Genomic DNA, 19,881 nt, shown 5'->3' on the forward strand with positions numbered 1-19,881 from the left:
TCATTATCTCTCTTGCTCTAATTCTACTCTTTGATTTATTTTCAGTTTTGTTATCCTTTGTTACTTGAGCATGTTTGTTGAAAGGATGAAATATGAGTTAAAATTAGTGTAATTACCTTTCAGATATTCTTGAATAATTTTTTTGTTCGTATTGTTAATGATATCTAGTAGTAATTGGAAATGTATTAGGGAGATAATTCGTCTTATGAATTAATGTTGGGGAGTGTTGAAGCATTTGGATGTGGCTTGCATTGATAAATTGTCGGGAGAGTATTGTTGCATTCATGCTTGCCTGTGTTTTTTATCCTTTGTTGAATAGTGGTTGGAAGAGAGAAATATAAATTGTGAGGATTCAAAGGAAAAGATAATATATGTTTGGGGGACTTTTTCGAATTTGTTTGAAAACACCTATTCACCTCCCCTCTAGGTGTAGTTCATCATTGAGATTCACTTTTAGAAACCCATCTAATGGGTCAATTCATTAACTAGAACTCAATGAGTTGGATTAAATGACTTAAGCCCTTCGGCTATCTCATAGATTTCATTGAACATGAACAGTTAGTTAATCAGTACAGATGAAAAATCATATATGATAAACCAATCAAAACCTCCAATAAAACTGCTATAACTAGGAGCATTTTGTTTCCTCATTCATTTTTCTTGTGATATTTACCACTATTTCAATGCCTTAATAATCGTGATGTGTCCTTCTTGGCTTCTCTTTCCCAGTGTTTATTATGTTACCTCTAGAACATTAGTATGTTCCCTAAGAGCATAATTGCTTTCCCCTCTCATGGTCCAGGTTGAACCAATTGTCTTATTAACCAAAAAATTAAGGCAGTTCAACATCTTCCATGTTTTTTCTTGCAATGTCATATTTAGTGCTGGTTTTATTTCAAATATAGTACTTTATTTGTTATTGTTTTTGTTCATTATTATAAACACCAAAATTGTATTTCAGTCGGCATTCTAATTTAGTTTTCTGCATCATATTTTGGCCTTAAGTTTCTACATGTATCTTAAATATTTCGAATATTGACTAAAATTTAGGTGAGCTTCCATCTAATGTTTTATGTACAACATTTTTCAGATAGCAACACTTGAACCGATGATTACAGGACTGCAAGAATCATTGCCAAAATCTATTGGACTGCTTCCTTTTGATGGAGGTGTAACAGGTACATGGTGGTAACAGTAGTGTTTTTTTTCTCTCCTCTTTTCTGATAGGGAAATAGTAACTTTTATTTGTCATTTCTTTTCTTGATTACATAGTGGTAATGAAATTGTTTCCTAGAAATGTGGAATTGTTTTATGTTTGACTGCACATAGTGTCTGAACATATTGAAAAACATCTTTGTTTGGAAATAACTAATCTTCTGATGGATGATTGCATATAGTAGTACTCTAATAGTATTGTTCTCAAGAAAAACAGTTCATGTATTGCAATATAAATGATGAACTTAAAGGAGAAGAGGAGCCTCAAAAGTGCTTAAAAAGACAGGGACCTATGGGTGTTATCCCTTTCTTTATAGGGCTGAATTTATGATCCATGTATAGACCTATAGATATCCATAGATGTCTCCACTCTCAGAATTCTCTGACACACATGCCAATATGATTCATAAATAACTACTGGTATGCATGTGTTCAGGATCATTTCCTATTCCATCTGAGATAATCATTACTTTCAACTTCTAAGGACACAATTTTAGCTGAAGCCCTCGTCCTAAATATATCTTATTTCATACAATGCCCCTTTAATTTGAAATGTAAATAAAAAGAACCTTCTTTTAAAGTTCTACTATATGTATCAAACCATTATCTAGGTAAAAATGGTTATAGGCAATAGTAATTGTGTCTTTTCTTCCCCTGAAATGTTAAATTGGAGGCATGCATTTTTTTTTCTTTTTTTTTTTGGCTGGTTTTTTCCTCTTATTTTTTTCCTTTTATGTTCAGGTTGTATGAGGCTTGTTAGAGAAAATCTTAACTGGGGGTCGAAGCCAGAACTTAAATCTGAGGTTCTTCGTGGAATTAAGGAGATCGGAAGTGTGCTATATTGGATGGGGCTTCTTGATATTGTATTGGTAACCATCTTAAATTCATTGTTCAACAGTAACTCTTTTAAGTGACTAACATGGGAGGGCAACACATTTCAGAAGTGTGCTGGAAAATTACTAAATTTAAATGCTAGCACAATCTAAAAATGCATTAGATAATATTGTCCGAGTAATCCATGGTAGAGTTATATATGTATATTGCTATTTCTTATTATCTGTTATTTGTTTATTTAATTTTATATACTCTGAACTTTTCCCTTATTATTCAATAGTATAGGCACTATATATATATATATATATATGTAGATAGATAGATAGATGGATAGATGTGGCTATGAATACTGCTGCAGCCCTTTTTTTAATTTTATTTTTTTAAATCAGAAACAAACATATTTATTAAAACGAATTAGAAGTACAAGTTAAGGATGAGAAATCCTTCCAAAATTTATAGACTAATAAAATATAAAGGTGGAGAAACCTTCTCAAATATACATCAAAAGGGTATAGTGATAGGCAATACAAAGAAAAGCGGCTCAACATTCCTTAGGGGTTTGTACAACTACAAAAAGGTCCTGAAGCATTGTTTCTCTCTTTGTTAAATTAACCCTTTTGATCTACATGTCTAATTCCAATCGAGTTGAATAACATAGGGAGGAATGCCCCCTTGAAAGCTACAGTTGTAAAGGCTCAAAAATAGGAAGAGAAATAAATTATGTCTCATATCATCACTAAAGTCCTCCACTTATCCTCAAAGATCTTTACACTTTTTTCTTGCCATACTATCCAAATTAGCATGAGACAAGCGATTTGCTATAAAACTTTGTCTCTCATAGTACTCCCCACAAAATAGGTGTATGATATTGAACCACCAATTAACCCAAAAAGCTTAACTGTTAGGTGATAGGGTCAACAAGTTATATCAGGTTTATTAAGACTTGCAGCCTCCTCTCAAAGTCAATAAATAGGGAATGAATAACAAAATGTGAGATTTGAAGCTAGAACCTCTCCAAAATCCAAGATGCATGGCCCAATTGGAATCTTTTCAGATAGATTCATATTATAACAGTGAAATTAAGCTGAATTCAACCTGAAATAATACGATGCATGGGCTGACACTAAATAATTCAGGCCTCCATATCAATTACATGAAGCCTGGAGTTGGGCTCACACCTGTACAAAGTTTAACAAAATGCAGGCCCCAAATCTGGCCCTGCGCAGTCCCAAACCCTTTTCTGGTCCAAACCCTGGCCAAGCTCCTTTCATTGTTGTCCAAACCCTTTTGATTTACACACTGAATGCCAATTGAGGTAAATAACATGGAGAGGAAGCTTTTAAATGCGTGGGAATAAGAAGCCTAGAAAGAGGAATATAAGTGAAGTAGATCCCACAACATCTCTGAAGTCCTCCACCTATCCTCAAAGATTCAATCATTTCTCTCTCACCATACAATCCAAAGCAACACGAGATAAGCTATTTTCCAAAGGGTCTTGCCTCAAATGGAGCCCCCCAAACGTCTATATGAAATGATCATCATATCACATATACTCTTGGGTATAACCCAATCCATCCTAGCTTACTTGAATAGACTATCCAAAGCTCCAAAGTTATTGGACAATGAAGAAAGAGATAGTCAATTATCTCTCCCCTCTCGATACATAAATTCACAACTGTAGCATATCATTGGTATTTACCTTAGATGAGATTTTAGATTTGTAATGGAGAGAAAGGAACCAAACATATTGCCCTCTATATCTCAAATGAAAATTTTGATTTGTGAATAGAGAAATTTATCACAAGATAGTAAAAATCCTTTTAATGTAGAAATTCCATAAAAATGGTTATTCATTCAAGTACATACCAGAAAAGCCACTATGAGCATCAGGTACTGAATTATCATGGTTTTGTTTGGATTTACATGTAATTTGATAATCTGAATACAATTTATAAATAGAGAACATATTACACTCTACATAGAGAAACATGACCATGAGATTTACATTAAAAATTTTGAAGGAAATGCTCGGTTAAAATGTAACTTTGTGAAACTAGTCATGCTGGAAGAAGGATAATCATTATAGGGTGAGAATCCAAAAAGTTCAAGAGAAAACACATTGTTATGTGTTATATTGGTTTCAATTGCACCAAATAACATCATAGAGCAAAACTATTCTAATCATGTTGTTGATTTGTCAAAATAGCAACATGGCAGATTGAGTAACTGAATTAGGGGAAAATAGAAATTAGTAATGAACAACTGACAAGGAGTTAGCCCTTATTCTAGCTAATTCAACTAACCTCTGATTAAATTGAAAAACATATTTACAGTTTTGAGCTTCTTATGATTGTAATTTCATGTGTTTGACAGAGAGAAGTAGATACTACACATTTCATGCAAACAGCACCTTGGTTGGGCTTGATTCCTGGTGTAGATGGACAAATATTGCAAGGTCAAGATTGTGGAGACAGCCCTGTTGTCACCTTGTTTAAATCTGCTACTGCTGCAATTGTGTCAAATCCTGGATGCTTAGATCCAACCTCTTTCCATACCCTATCAAAACAGGCAGAAGCTGCCGGTGAGTAATATTTAAAATCCAATCTTCTGATGTACTACTGCTATTCTGTTAAGCGTTTGTCCACAGATAGAAGAAATTTTGTACTTTTCTTGCATGAATGCTGGTTTTATGTCCATGACATGGTTATGATGGTATAATTTTAGCTCAGTAGGGGACAAAGATGCAAAACAAACAAACAAGCAAACACTATCCAAAAATAAATAAATGAATAAATACAGAAATGGTTTTCGCTCTGGTGGTATGGTATTGGGATGAGGTTGAGGGAGGTTGCAGTTCATTTCCTTATAGCAAGGGAAAGAAATGCTAAAAAAAATAATAACAAACAAATAAACAAACAAGCCAACAAGCAGACAATGTCAGAAAAATAAATAAATAATTAGAAAATTTTACACCATTTATCTTTCCTTTTTTGTTTTTGGGTCTCTTTTATCTCTACTTTGAAAGACTTTCTCTGCAATGCTAAAGTTAATTTTTATTCATGTATAAAGTTGGTTATAAGAAACTTAGATTCTCATTTCAAATAAGATTAGGATTCAAAAGGCTAAGGTGCTGCAAGGTTCAATGCTATGCTTACATAGGGCCATCTATGGGGGGAAATTTTGGGAAGAAAGATGCAAAGTTTCTGACTGTGGAAAAGAATGATTTTATTTATTATATTTCTGACAAAATGATTTAGTATTTATAGTGGACAATCCTACAAAACTGGGAAACTAAATTATAAAAAGAAAGTTGATTAATTTATAGAAATCCTAAAACACTTGTATTTTCACTTAGGGAGTTAATGCCTTGGTATCTTCAATTAGATTAGTCAAAACTGACAACACCTAAGTCACTTCGTTCCTGTCCATTGAATGGTGAGACTTCCCCTATAGGTGTTGGATTTTTCATTAGAATAACAAAACTGTAGAACCAAACTATGACAATTGTAAGCCTATACCTTTTCATGTACTCTTTAACTCCTCTCAAGCTTAAAGCTGACACTATTAAAATGCAAAAACTATCATAATAAAGCTTTAAACAAATCTTTGAACTCTTTTCTTTTTATTTCTTTTTTGGTAGGAAAATAAAAGATAGTATATCTTTATACAAAGTTCATGATGTTTGTCTCTTTTCTTCTTTTTTTCTCCTTTTTTTTGGGTAGGGGGGTGGGGTGGGTGTTAGGTGACCCAATTAAAGTACACAGGATGTATACGAAATCGACAAAGAGGAAAGTATGGAACAGCTAGATCAACAGGCTCTAAACTATCTATGAAATTGACAAAGGATAGGTCTATATCCATCATAGATCCTTTAAACTAAAGAAATAAGGTATCAAGGAACTCTTCCTTCCCATCCAAAATTGACTTCTTCAAACTATTTAAGAATCTCCTACTCCTCTCTTTCCATATTGTTGGAAATAAACTTAAAGGAGCCATTTTCCAAACTGCCTTACACATCTTTCCTTAAACTTATTGTACCACCTTATAAAATGTCTCTAGTTGTCCCAAGAAGAGTCAAACACGTCTCAAAAAGGGAGAACCAAAGTCCACAGATTAAGAGACCAACTAATGAACAAGGATGTGCTTTGCAGTTTCCTCTCTTTGTTGGCACAACATCTACTAACCATATTTAAGTCACATCTCATAAGTGGATCAATTGTTATGATTTTCTCTCACACCATTTCCCATGATAAGAAGCTAACTTCAGATGAAACTTCAGAATCCAAATTTCCTTGGAAAAAATGGGATTGTATTGGCAATTAGAGTCCTGTAGTAGGTACTGACTAAGAACATGCCCTTTTGAGATGCCTTCCTGACCAGTCTATCCTTCATACCAATGCAAATGAGCATTTCATTTATAAGCTGCAATAAGGACCCAACAAGCTCTAGCTCCAAATAAAATGGCCTCACCTAAAAATAGGGTTCCAACAACACCAACTTGTGATACATGGACATGTTAATTTAAGCCAAAATACCAGTGCCAACATAATATGACATAGGTGCGGGTGTGAGATCTATATCGGATACAATTCTATTGCATTGAATACAACTTTATAGGTCATGGCTGCTTTATATCTTTCTTTAATTTTTTAATTATATTTATATTGCATTAGATACTACTATTTCTCTATTTATCTTGTTCTTAAATTTGTTTAAAAATTATATAAAATAATAGTATAAAATAAATTCTAATAAAAAATAAAGAATTTTTTAATTAATTTCTAACTCTTGTAAATGAAGTAGTGTTTTATCTTATTCTTATTTTTTTAATTATAATAGGTAAAATTTAAAGATAAACATAATAATTAATATCATAAAATATTTGAAGGTAAACGTAATAATTAATAGCATAAAAAGTCTAAAATAAATAGCAATTTTAATATCTTAAAAAATCTAGGAATAAATTATAATAATTATAACTAAAAGGTCAAATTATTAGCATGATTAGACATTAAATATGATTATATTTTATTAATATCTAGTATAGTAGAAGATTTTATTACACAATCAATATAAATTTTTAAAAATCAAAGGTTATTAATAATGTGGTATAATATTTTCCTAAAGACTTTTCTCAACATCCTATTAAAATAAAGACCTAAATAAATAAGTTGTTCATGTACAATAAACATTAACATCAAATTAAAATAATGCTTAACATCTTATTAAAACGGGAAAAGATATAATAAATATATTTTCTGACTACAATTAATGATATATTATCATAGATAACTTATATTATTGTGCTTATGTTTAGTGTTAATTCATATTTCATTGATGTTGTATCCAAGTACCCACACCCATAGATGAGATCCTTTTTAGTCGAATCCTCGTGCCCTGTAATTTTGGGATGCAAAGAATCTAACACCTAGACACATATCCACACCTGACACCCATACCCAAACCCATGTAACATAGACCCCAACACTAAATTCCATCAGCCCAATAATCTATCACCCAAGTCTCTCTCTAGTAGAAATCTTCTTGACCCGAGCTTTGTAATTGTGAACATAATGATCTTGCAGCTATTCTATTTTTCTTTGATGGTGATCTTCTTAACTCTAGCTTTTTATTAGGCAAATAATTTTTCCATTCTTTTGCAGATGTCAAAAAAGATTTTGTGAATGACCATATAGTTACTAAGTTTTTTATAAATATGTTGATTGCATTTATTGTTTATCTTTATGGGAACAAAGTGTCATTCTTCTATGGCAGATCTGTTGTGCAAGGCTAACATGAATACTGGGAGTGTGCTGGAATATGCCCTTGCTTTTACAAGTGCAGCCTTGGATAAATATTGCAGTAAATGGAGTGCTGCTCCAAAGACTGGGTTCCTTGACATCACTACTTCAAAGGACTTCTATCGTATATTCAGTGGCCTTCAGATTGTAAGGAACAAACTCATGGACTCCTTTTTCCATAATAATGGATCTGAATTGATATAATTAGAAGTCTGCCTCTGTTCCAGTTAATATTTGTCTCATTACCCTCATGTTAAATCTGCTGCATGCTGAGCTTGCAACAACAATATTTTGGGTGTCATATCACTAAGGCAAGAGGTGATTAGTTCTTTAGTTGAGATTTCCCTGGCTAGAGGTTTGATATGGGCCACATATTGTAATTAAACTATTCTACAAATTAAAATTCTGTAGTTCTTTAAGGAATCAAAATCTGGTGCCAAGGTTTAAATTTTTTCTACTATTTACTAATTGATGCTATTTTCAGAATTTTTTCTTCATATCATTAAATATGTGTATTTTAAACTTAAAAGCATACATATAAATATATCTAGAATGTATGGTTATCATTAAATTATGGTCTACAGGTCAATATCCAGTTGCAAGAAAACTAGAGTGTTTATTTATGGATATTTATAATATAGGGGAGATCATTAACTGCTGTCTTGTAGAATATGCTTTCCTGGGGACTCCAGCAAAAGTTTGCTATTACAAGCAACTGCCTTATTTATGAAATGTGCACTACATGTAGAGGGAGTGTGCCCTTAGTATCACTCACATTTATATAAATTGGTTTGAGATCAAACAACCGTTTGAATATCCCATCAAAGGAAGGGAATTGAATAGTTAAAGCTTGTATTTGATGGAACTGTAGTCTTGAAATCAAAATTTTTGATTGTATGTCTTGATCAAAATCTTTACATGTATTATTAAAGTGTTGTAACCTTCTTAGAAAGGCATTCATTTATTCATAAATATAATTTTTTTTGTCTGCCTGATTCAATCATGGTAATATGTGAAATATTGGATACCTTCTTGTTGCTAATCTTTTCAGTTTCTTCTACTCTAGGGACACCTGGAGGAGTCTGTTCAATTACCACCAAACAACCATGAAATATTGGGTGATTCTGTTGCTTGGGGTGGTTGTACTATAATATACTTGCTTGGGCAACAGCTGCATTTTGAGCTGTTTGACTTTTCATATCAAGTTCTCAATGTTGCAGAAGTGGAGGTTGCAGCACTCATACAAACACATAAGAATCCTCATCTTGCACAGGTATCGTTTTTTCTTTTGTATCTTATCACACCAAGGAACTTTTCTGTGCCTGATATTCATCTGTGCGTAGAGATTTGAATTCCAAGCATCTCTTTATCCGCCTACTGATAACTTAGAATGTAGTTTCTCAGCATTGATCACAAAAATTTATGTGACATCTACTACTTTATTTTTGTGATATAATGTATTTCATTATAACAACACTATCAAACATTCCACATTACTTTTGGGTTCCTTTCCCCTTTCTGCTTTTCAGCATCTTCACCTGTTTAAAATAGTGACAGTCTAGACGAGGTGAGCCCCTATCAAATTTGAAAAGAACCAGAGCTCATTTCATATAGGTAGTCTGTATGAGTTAACCAAAAGTTATTAAGCCTTATATCCATCCAATTTTTGTGCTTCCTGGCACTAATCCTGCCCCTTTTAGGATAGCAACTATAAAAACTCTCCTATGGTCACAGTCCAAAATCAATTGCTCTTGGATAAAATAAATTTGTAAAAGGATGATACTGCAGTTTCATTTTCATATTTGGATAGATGGTGGTACTAAGATGTACGGTCTTGAAATAATGGATGATAATTTTTAGTTAGAAAATGGTGATTTTGGGAGTTAAAAGATTTGGTTTGTTTCTCTAAAATACATAAAATCTGGAACAAGACTGGCTAAAATGCTGCTGATTGAGGCATCCATGACCGGCAGTTGTGGTATTGGAAACAACGTTATTGCCAACCTTTTTCTGGAAATGACTTGCCAAAATGTATAGTTATGTCCATCTGCACTTTATTTTAGTGAAGCGTGATGAATATTAATGGATCACCTCATTTCTTGTTCTCCAATAGCCTTTGGAACTGGTCCTAGTGTTTCTTTCTGTTCCTGGTTTTATTTGTAACTGCATTTTCTATTCTAAACAGGGGTGGGAATCCCTATTAGAGGCTATGAAGAAAGCAAGGAGGTTAAACAATCACGTCTTCTCCATGCTGAAAGCGCGGTGCCCCCTGGAAGACAAGGTGGCATGTGCTATTAAGCAAAGTGGCGCCCCTCTGCACCGCATCAAATTTGAAAACACCGTTTCTGCATTTGAAACATTGCCCCAGAAAGGTGTCTGAACCAGTAGATTGATTCCTTCAATATCTGTTGTTGATTTCTGTTTGTAATATTAGTAATGTTAATTCCCTGATAGTGGTATAATCTGCAGAGTTGGAAGACTCTTTATCTTAAGAGTTGAGATTCATGTTGTCTGTTTCTAAATGTATATTCTTCACTGTGGCAACTTCTGTTTTTCAGATGGAAATGAAAATTTGTACACACTGCACTTTGATGACAGAAGATATAATTTCTTTTCTTGGATTTTATCCAAGTGAATGCAGATGAAGGATTTTGAAGATGAGACTCTTGAAGAGAACGGTGGTGGTAGAATTCTAGAAAGAAGACAGAAAATGTTCTCAATGGAAAAAAATCCTAATATAGAAATAAAAATAATAATTATTTACAAAATCTACTTGTTAAAAACGATCTTTACCTTGTACATGAAAAAGAACTTGTTAATAGTATAGTAATTAAGTTAGTTGTTCCATTTGCCCATGGCTATAAAATTTCATGCACTCAATTCAAATCATGCTTCACTCATTTTATCTTCTTGGTGTGTCAGCTTCACTATATAGTCTGAAGGGCCAATACCAACAATGGGCTCGCCGGCGGCTAAAATGTGAGAAAAAATGGGTGTACCAGAGGACAGTCCCAACCTGATCCTGGCCCAATATGGAGTGCAAGGGCACAAACCACGTCCTACCCCAGCCCATCTTAGCTGGGCTACACGCTAGGACAAAATGTCGAGCACACCATAATTTTCATGGCCTAAAAGCTCAAAACCTAAGCCCAGAAAGCCTATGGTTGGAACCCAAGCTAGGGGTGACAAATTTTGATATAACCCGACAACAACTTGAAAATTACACAGTGGGTTTGCATTGAGTATGATCATGTTGGTATCAAAAATCAAAATCAATCTGTATAACTTGTTTAACAAATTGATCATGTTTGTTTATTTAATTGTATTAAAATTACCCACTGATGATTCATTTCACCCATACTTTAATTTGATGCATTTAAAAATTATAAAATTAAACTACTTCATTTTTAGAAATTTACCTTGTGTTCAAGATTTTAAAAACTTGTGGAAGTCCTTAAAGTTTAAAATTTTTAAAAAGTATTTAGAAATACACAAGATATGTAGCTTCTAAGGACCTTTTATTTTAAGAACAAAAGTTAAGAAATGTATCCAAACATCTCCATAAAGTTTCATTTATTTTCTATATTATGAACACATTATAATTATAAATAAATAAACTAATAAAGATTTAGAAAAACATTAAATATTGAACTTAAAAAGTTAAAAAGTGTTTTAAAATAATGTTTTATAAATTTAAAATCTTAAAGAGCTTTCATAGTTTATAATCGTGTTAACGAGTTGGAAATGTATTAATTTGTTATTCTTTTTAATTCATATATAATTTAAATCCTTTAATAAATGAGTTAAATAGGTTATGTCATGTTATTCATATAATAAACACATTGTAAGTGTATTTGTGTATTGGCAATTCTGGATCAAAATTCTTATTGTGCCTCTAAGCTCATACTCTTCAAATCCTCCTTTGGACTCTTGTCTTCTCTAAATTATTCATATTTGAAGATGGCTAGTGTTTTTGAGGTGTTGAATGATGGCAAACATTGATCAACCATGTTTTAAACTCTTATCATTTTATTGAAAAATGGAGCGGTTGCTTAAGGAGTATAAAACATAATGTTTGGATCATTTGGATTGATTTTGTATCAATCAAACTTAAGAGTAATAGTTTCTATTATACCCAATTCTTTTCTATTCTTATTTGATCAATTAGATTTCGATCATACCTACAAATCTTTAGTATTTTCCAAACAAATCTCAACTGTTTGATGAGTTTTAAAACCCTAATACTTAAGTCTTCTTTCCAAAAAATGAGACGACTGTGAGTAAGAGAGCCTTATTTTAAGCTTTAAGTTTTTTTTACCATGGTTTGATTCTTGGTGTGGATTCCAAGTGTGCTTCGAAAGAAGAATAAAGGTAGTTAAAGTTTGAAGGTTCTAGGTAAGTGGTCCAGGAGAGGATTGAAGGCTTAGACTAGGTAAATCCTTGTACTTAGTTGATTTTTTCATAGTGGATGATTTGATCACTTGATGCTCGTGGTTTTTTATCTCTTCGAAGGTTTTCCACATTAAAATATTGGTGTCATTGTCTCTTTATTCTATTTCATCATTTGATTCATTCTTCATTAGGTTATGATATTTCCATTGTGATATTTTGGATTATTAATTACAAAATGAGCCGATCATTGAAATTTTGAAAGAATATAGTATATTTCAGTTTTTTGTGTTGATGTTAAGGACATGTGAAAATGTATTTTTGTGTTGATACAATGTCTTACATAACATGATCAGGGAGTATTGATTCATTTGTATGTGACTTGCATTGACTAATTTGTTGGGAGAGTGTTGGTGCATCCATTGTTGCTTGTAATTTGTTTGTTGGTTGGTAGGATTGAAAAAACAATCAATTAGTATTGATTTATATGTATGTGACTTGCATTGACTAATTTGTTGGGAGAGTGTTGGTCCATCCATTGTTGTTTGTAATTTGTTTGCTGGTTGGTAGGATTGAAAAACAACCAATTCATTTGAGATAAACAGGAGATTTGTAAGCATTTTTGAGATACCATCTCAATTGTTTTAAAAAAACACCTACTCATCCCCCCTCTAGGTGTTATCTATAGGTAAGATTCATCTTTACACATCATATACACATCAAATGATTCTAATATAATTATTAATTTGATTGTGTTTAGTTGAAAAAAAATTTCAATATTTTTTAATTCATTACAACCTATTACAATCCTTAACCCAAGCTAAGGGCCAACCATAGTTAATAGTGGTTAACCATGATAGAACCTTAGGGAATGGTTAAATAACCACCTAAAAAAAACACAGTTGCTAAATGAGGCAAGAGTGAACCAATGTAAGGAGAGACTAGCCTTTTCCCTCATTTTTGCTTTAAAACTCACCTTCATCACCAAAGCTATCTCATTCTTTCATCTATGCTTTCTCCACTTTTTTTTTTCTTCATTATACATAGGAGGTGCTCTAATGCCGTCATTAGACCCTTTTTTTTTTTTTTGAGGAAAAAACCAATTGCACCTACTTTGTTAAGTTGTTGTGTTCAAATTTTGTTGTTAAGAAGAAACAATACCAATAGTTAGTGTCTTGTATAAGAATTGAAATAAGAAGCCCACGTTGTGATGGTCTTAAGTAATGTTGTGATCTTGATGGAAGAAAAAAGAAGTGCTTGCATGGTCTTAGAAGAAAAGTCAAAGGCTTTGTAAGTGGTTGAAAATTTTGCCAAATATTCTTAATTGAAAAGAAAGTAATGAAAGAGATAATTTGAGAAGTCATTGATATGCATTCTCAAACTTTTCTTTATTTGATAGTAATTAATTTGACTGCAATTTGCATGTAAATAGCTTGATCATTTTTATTTTTATTTTTTTTGCTATACAATTTGGTGTTTGTTATCAAATCTATATTTTTCCTTTTTTTCCTTTCCACTTGAATTGTACATAACAAGATTAAATGAAAAAAATATTCTCAGGATTTCTTCTTTTTACATTTTTACATTATCATAGCAATTACTCTCTTATGAAAATATCTTAAGCTAATATGACAAATTTGTTTTTATCAAACATAATTGAAGTCAAAGTTCTTGTTGATCCTTCAAACCCTTTTTATCTTCATCACTCAAATCATCCAAGAATTATTTTGGTCACTAAACCATTGAACAACGATATCTATGACACTTTTGCTCAGTGAGTATAGCTCTTGGTGCCAAAAATAAAACAAGTATCTTTGATATATTGATCAAGAGATCACCATCAATTGATGTAAAACCTCATAGAAAATGTGCAATGACATGGGATTATCTTGGATTCCTAACTCCATAGAGTTTGACCTTGCCAATAATGTGATATATATCAAATCCACTACCAAAATCTAGGTTGATCCAAAGGAAAGATAATCATGAAACAACATTCCTAGGATATTCTATATTGAAAGGGATATTACCTTGTTGCATTAAAGTACCATGTCTATTGTTGCTTATTTCACAAAAATAAAGGGATTATAGATTGAATTTTCCACCTACAATGATCTATATGTCTGCACATGTGGTTCTATTAAGAAAGTTGAGAAAGGAGAACAAAACAGGAAGGTAATGCAATTTTTCATGTTTTAAATTATTCATATTATCCTATCCATGGTCAATATGCAACCTCTTCTTGTTGTTGGGAAATTTTATTCATGATTCTTTAAGAAGAAAATTAGTGAGAGTTAGTTGTCTTCAAAAATGTTCATGATGGTAGATATTCGAAAAAATAATTTTGATAACAAATCATAAAAAGCAAAGTTCACTCTTATCCATTGTCATAGGACACAACCACACTATTGAAAGATATATTTGAATGGCTTTCCCCTAAGACATAAAGTCCATAAAGGAATGAAACAAGGAAGCAAAGTACAGGCTTTTGCCAACAACTCCTACATGAGTAAATATTAAGAACTCTTAGTTTTTTTAAATAAGGATGACACTCCAAAGGAAAATGTTAGAGGTTATTCCGCTCTCTTTTTTCTTTCATTTCATATTAATACTACAATTTCCAATAAATAGATGATTGAAGTGGTGCTACTAACCACATTATTTTTTATTACATAAGACAAGGTTACCCTCACATTCCTTTATTATATTACCCAATTCGAAAAAAGCACAAGTTACTTCCATTGGTTCTGATAGAATCTTAAGAAAGAAGATTCTGAAGAGAAGATTGTGAAAAAGGTTATTTGGAAGACTATCAGAGAGAGTCTCTCCTTACTCTCTGTTTTCTTTATATATTTCTAAAGCTCAAGTATTGTTACAATCTGTTACAATCTGTTAAGCATGAGCTATCAAGACTAATCCAAAACTAATTCTTAACTGATCCTAACTAATCTTCTCTAACATCCCCCTTCAAACTCAGGGTAGAAAGATTTTCTATCCTGAGTTTGTGTCTGAAATCAATAAATTGAGTTGAGGAAACTGTCTTTGTCAACACATCTGCAAGTTGATCAGCTGAGGGGACATGGCGAACCTCTACCTCCTTCTGAATGACCTTTTCACGGACAAAATAGAGATCAAGCTCTATGTGCTTTGTTCTTGCATGAAGAACAGGATTTGTAGACAGCAAAACCGTGCTAAGGTTATCACACCAAACCAGAGGAGGCTTTGTTATGGGAAGTTGCAGCTCACTCAACAATGACCTTAACCATGTGATTTCAGCTACCAAACCTGCAAGACTTCGATATTCAGCTTCAGTACTAGACCTTGAAACAGTATGTTGTTTCTTGGATTGCCAAGATATCAAATTTGGTCCCAAAAATACACAATGGCCTGAGGTTGAGCGTCTATCATCCAAATCAGATGCCCAATCAGCATCACAAAATCCAACTAAATCAAGGCTGGATGATTTCTTCAAATGCAAACCATGCTGCAAAGTGCCTTGTAAATATCTCAAGATTCGTTTCACAGCCTTCCAATGCTCCTCTGTAGGATTCTGCATAAATTGACATACTTTGTTCACACTGAAGGAGAGCTCCGGCCTCGTGATGGTGACATACTGAAGAGCTCCTACTGTACTCCGATAACCATGTAAATCCTCCACAGGATCACCATCTCCAGCTCTCAATTTTAGACCAGTAGGCAGGGGAGTTCTTGCAGGTTTGCAATGCACCATTTTTGTCCTTTGGAGCAAGTCTCGAATATATTTAGTCTGGGATAAATGTAGTCCATTATTGGTATGAGAAACTTGTATTCCTAGGAAATAATGTACTTCCCCGAGGTCTTTCAAGGAAAATTCTGAGTTCAATTGAGCTATTTGGGAAGTAATTGCAGCTGTGTCACTACCAGTGACCAAAATGTCATCAACATAGACCAAGACATATGTAATATGATTAGGAGTGAACCTTAAGAATAGTGACTGGTCAGACTTGGCGGATACAAACCCAAAACTCAATAATGCTCGATGGAGTTTCTCAAACCAGGCTCGTGGGGCTTGTTTCAAACCATACAAGGCCTTATGAATTCTACAAACCAAATTAGGATTTTGCTCATCAATAAACCCTTGTGGTTGTTGCATGAACACTTCTTCTTGCAAATCTCCATTGAAGAACGCATTATTTACATCCAGTTGCTTGATTGCCCAATTCCTTGAGAGAGCATTGGTGAAGACAACTCTTATTGTAGAAGGTTTAACGACTGGACTAAAGGTCTCAGTGAAATCAAAGCCAGCTTGTTGGTGAAAGCCTTTGGCAACCAATCGTGCTTTATACTTTTGAACAGTGCCATCTGGATTTTCTTTAGTTTTGTAAACCCATTTGCAACCTATAGCCTGTCTACCAGTGGGTAAAGGAACTAGTGACCAGGTGTTGTTCCTTTGTAATGCATCATACTCAGCCACCATAGCCTTTTTCCACTCATCTTGTTGAAGGGTAGCTGCAACACTTGAAGGTTCTCTTACTGCAGCAATAAAAATTTTGGGTTTAACAATTCCACTCTTTTCTCTAGTAATCATTGGATGAGTATTATCAGCATCCTTGGCAATTGTCCTAGTCACACTTGCATCTGCAATGGAAGAGACAACATGCTGTACAGGAGTAGCAACTGGATTAGAAACAACTTGTGCAGGTGCTAGATTAGTATCAGCACTATTAGGTGCATGTGGGTGAGTGGAAACAATATTATCCATTTCACTTATTGGCCTAGCTGAAGAAATGGGAGAAGTAGGAGCTGGCGGCATTGTTGGAGACAATATTGGAGGAGAGGCTGAAGGAGACAAATGAGAAGTAGAAGGGGAAATAGTGGAAGGTAAACAAGATGAAGCTTGAATAGTTTTAGAATAAGGAAAGGAGGTTTCATTAAAAATGACATCACGACTAATATAGACTCGACCATTAGAAGACATACATTTGTAACCCTTGTGTTTTAGACTATAGCCAAGAAAAGTGCATTCTTCACTCCTGTATTGAAGTTTATGGGTGTTATAGGGACGTAAGTTCGGAAAACAGGAGCAGCCAAAAACTTCGAGGAAAGAATAGTCAGGTATGGACTTGAACAAGACTTCAATGGGACATTTGTGATGAAGTACTGCAGTGGGAAGCCTATTTGATAGGTAAACAACAGTCCTAAATGATTCATCCCAAAATTTAAGGGGAAGAGAAGCTGTATGAAGAAGGGTTAAACCATGTTCAACTATGGTCCTATGCTTCCGTTCAGCAACACCATTTTGTTGTTGAGTGTGTGGACAAGAAACACGATGTACAATGCCATTTTCAGCCAGATAGGATTGAAAAGCACGAAATTCACCTCCCCAGTCTGTTTGCAAGGACTTGATTTTGGAATCAAATTCCAATTCCACCTGAGTTTTGAAGTTAACAAAGGTTTTGATAGCTTCAGATTTATTTCTGAGTAAGAATATCCAAGAAAATCGGGAAAAGGCATCCACAAAGTGAATATAATACCTATATCCACTATTAGATAATACCGGGGCTGGACCCCATAAATCTGAATGAATTAACTCAAGGGGTTTGGTATAAGTTGTATGAGACAAAGAAAAAGGAAACCTATGTATTTTACCCAAGCAACAAGAAGAACAGAAGTTGGAGTCCATTTTATTTATATGGGCAACATTACATTTGGACATAACATTTTTAATTGTTGCAGCTGAAGGATGACCCAACCGTCTATGCCACAAATCAAAGGTAGATGACAAAGAAGCTGTACAAACTTTGGAAAAAAAGGAACTAGCAACAACAGATGGAGACTTCGATAAGCTTTGAGTTGGTCTGAGAGCAAGATGTGAGGAGTCAAAAGTATACAATCCATCTCTAACCTTCCTAACCATTAGAACAGCTTGGGTTACCTGATCCTTGACAAAACAGGAATCAGAATGAAATTCAAAAAATACTTTATTATCCTTTGCAAATTTGGAAACTGACAAGAGATTTTTGGTAATGGAAGGTACATGAAGTAAGTGATTAAGTAAAAGAGGTTTAGATGAAAAAGGAGATAAGAATTCAGATTGACCAATATGCTTAATGGACAAACCTGTTCCATTCCCAACATGAACCTGATTTTGCCCAACAAACTCAGCACTTTTCATCAGATTTGCAGGATTAGGTGTCACATGGTTTGAAGCTCCAGAGTCCGGATACCAATTGTCATCACTAAAGACTTCAGAAGTTGGGATAACACCATTTACTTGGGGTGAAAAGCTGTAATAAGCCCGAGGAGAAGCGTTCCTGCCTGGTAGATTCTGTGGTACCTGGAAAGTATGATCAAACCTGTAATAGCACTGTGCTACTACATGACCTATTTTACCACATAGTTGGCATACTGGTTTCTCATTCTGATTATCAGAGTTCCAAGGAGGTCTTGTTTGAAAACTACCTCTGTTTCCTCTACCACGAAAACCACCTCTATTGCTTCTTCCATTGTAATTCCAATTGAATCCACGACCACCATTGAAGCCACCTCTACGACCAAAGTCTCCACCTCGTCCAAAACCACCATTGTAACCTGAATGACTACCTTGAGAGTTAGCAGCATAATAATCCTGCTTAAAACGATTCCCTTTTTCTACAGCGTTAGAGCTTGCAACATGAGCAGAAGGAGAGGAGTCAAGAGAACTGTTATTCTTCTCAACTCTGGATTCATGAGCCATCAAGAGAGCTTCAATTTCTTCAACTGAGAAATCATCATTCCTTAAAGTGACTGAGGTAACGAAAGACTCATAATCATTGGGTAAACCATCAAGAATTGATTCAACATGATCTTTGGTTGACAAAGAAACACCAACGGATGCAAGTGAATCAACACAAACCTTGATCTTCGCAAGGTATTCATCAATTGTTGAACCTCCCTTCTTGGTATGCTGAAGTTGAGTCTTGAACTGTTTCGCCTTGGCTCGAGTCTGAGACGCAAAATATTGCTCTAATCGTCCCCAAAGAAGAAAGGATGTATCACAACCAACTAACCGAGGAAGAATTGACTCAGAAACAGATGAGAGAAGCCAAGAGAGCAGTAGTTGATCCTGTTGTTCCCACTCGAGGAATTCCTTAGTTGCTTTTCCAGATCTTGCATCTTCTCTGGTGAGAAATTGAACCGGTACTTCATCATCACTGAACACAAATCTCTGTAGCCCATAGCCTCGAATCGCAGAGACAATTTGTTGTTTCCAGATCAAGAAATTCTTGTTATCAAGCTTCACGGACAGTGAGTGATTGAAGTTAATTGGAACAAAACGAGTGGAAGACAAAGGATTAGGGTTCGCTATTGCAGGACTGATATTGACCTCCATTGAAGAAGACTCAGGCTCTGATACCATGATAGAATCTTAAGAAAGAAGATTCTGAAGAGAAGATTGTGAAAAAGGTTATTTGGAAGACTATCAGAGAGAGTCTCTCCTTACTCTCTGTTTTCTTTATATATTTCTAAAGCTCAAGTATTGTTACAATCTGTTACAATCTGTTAAGCATGAGCTGTCAAGACTAATCCAAAACTAATTCTTAACTGATCCTAACTAATCTTCTCTAACAGGTTCAACTAAACTTGGTCCTGAGTTTATTTTTCTAGATGCTCTTTGTGTGCT

At 34.0% G+C, this 19,881-nt stretch overlaps 1 protein-coding gene across 1 annotated transcript in view; it reads left to right on the top strand.

Moving 5' to 3' along the window:
- Positions 1-10,506, top strand: part of LOC117913123 (protein PIR) — a 119,414-nt gene extending 108,908 nt beyond the window's left edge. The window contains exons 25-30 of the mRNA XM_034828050.1: positions 1,091-1,178; positions 1,957-2,084; positions 4,423-4,630; positions 7,825-7,997; positions 8,917-9,123; positions 10,036-10,506. Of these exons, the coding sequence (XP_034683941.1) occupies positions 1,091-1,178; positions 1,957-2,084; positions 4,423-4,630; positions 7,825-7,997; positions 8,917-9,123; positions 10,036-10,230 (999 nt within the window). The 3' untranslated portion in view covers positions 10,231-10,506. The remainder of the gene's footprint in view (positions 1-1,090; positions 1,179-1,956; positions 2,085-4,422; positions 4,631-7,824; positions 7,998-8,916; positions 9,124-10,035) is intronic.
- Positions 10,507-19,881: the final 9,375 nt, after the last annotated feature.

This window comes from Vitis riparia, chromosome 4, assembly GCF_004353265.1.
Source record: "Vitis riparia cultivar Riparia Gloire de Montpellier isolate 1030 chromosome 4, EGFV_Vit.rip_1.0, whole genome shotgun sequence".
Lineage (NCBI taxonomy): Eukaryota > Viridiplantae > Streptophyta > Magnoliopsida > Vitales > Vitaceae > Vitis > Vitis riparia.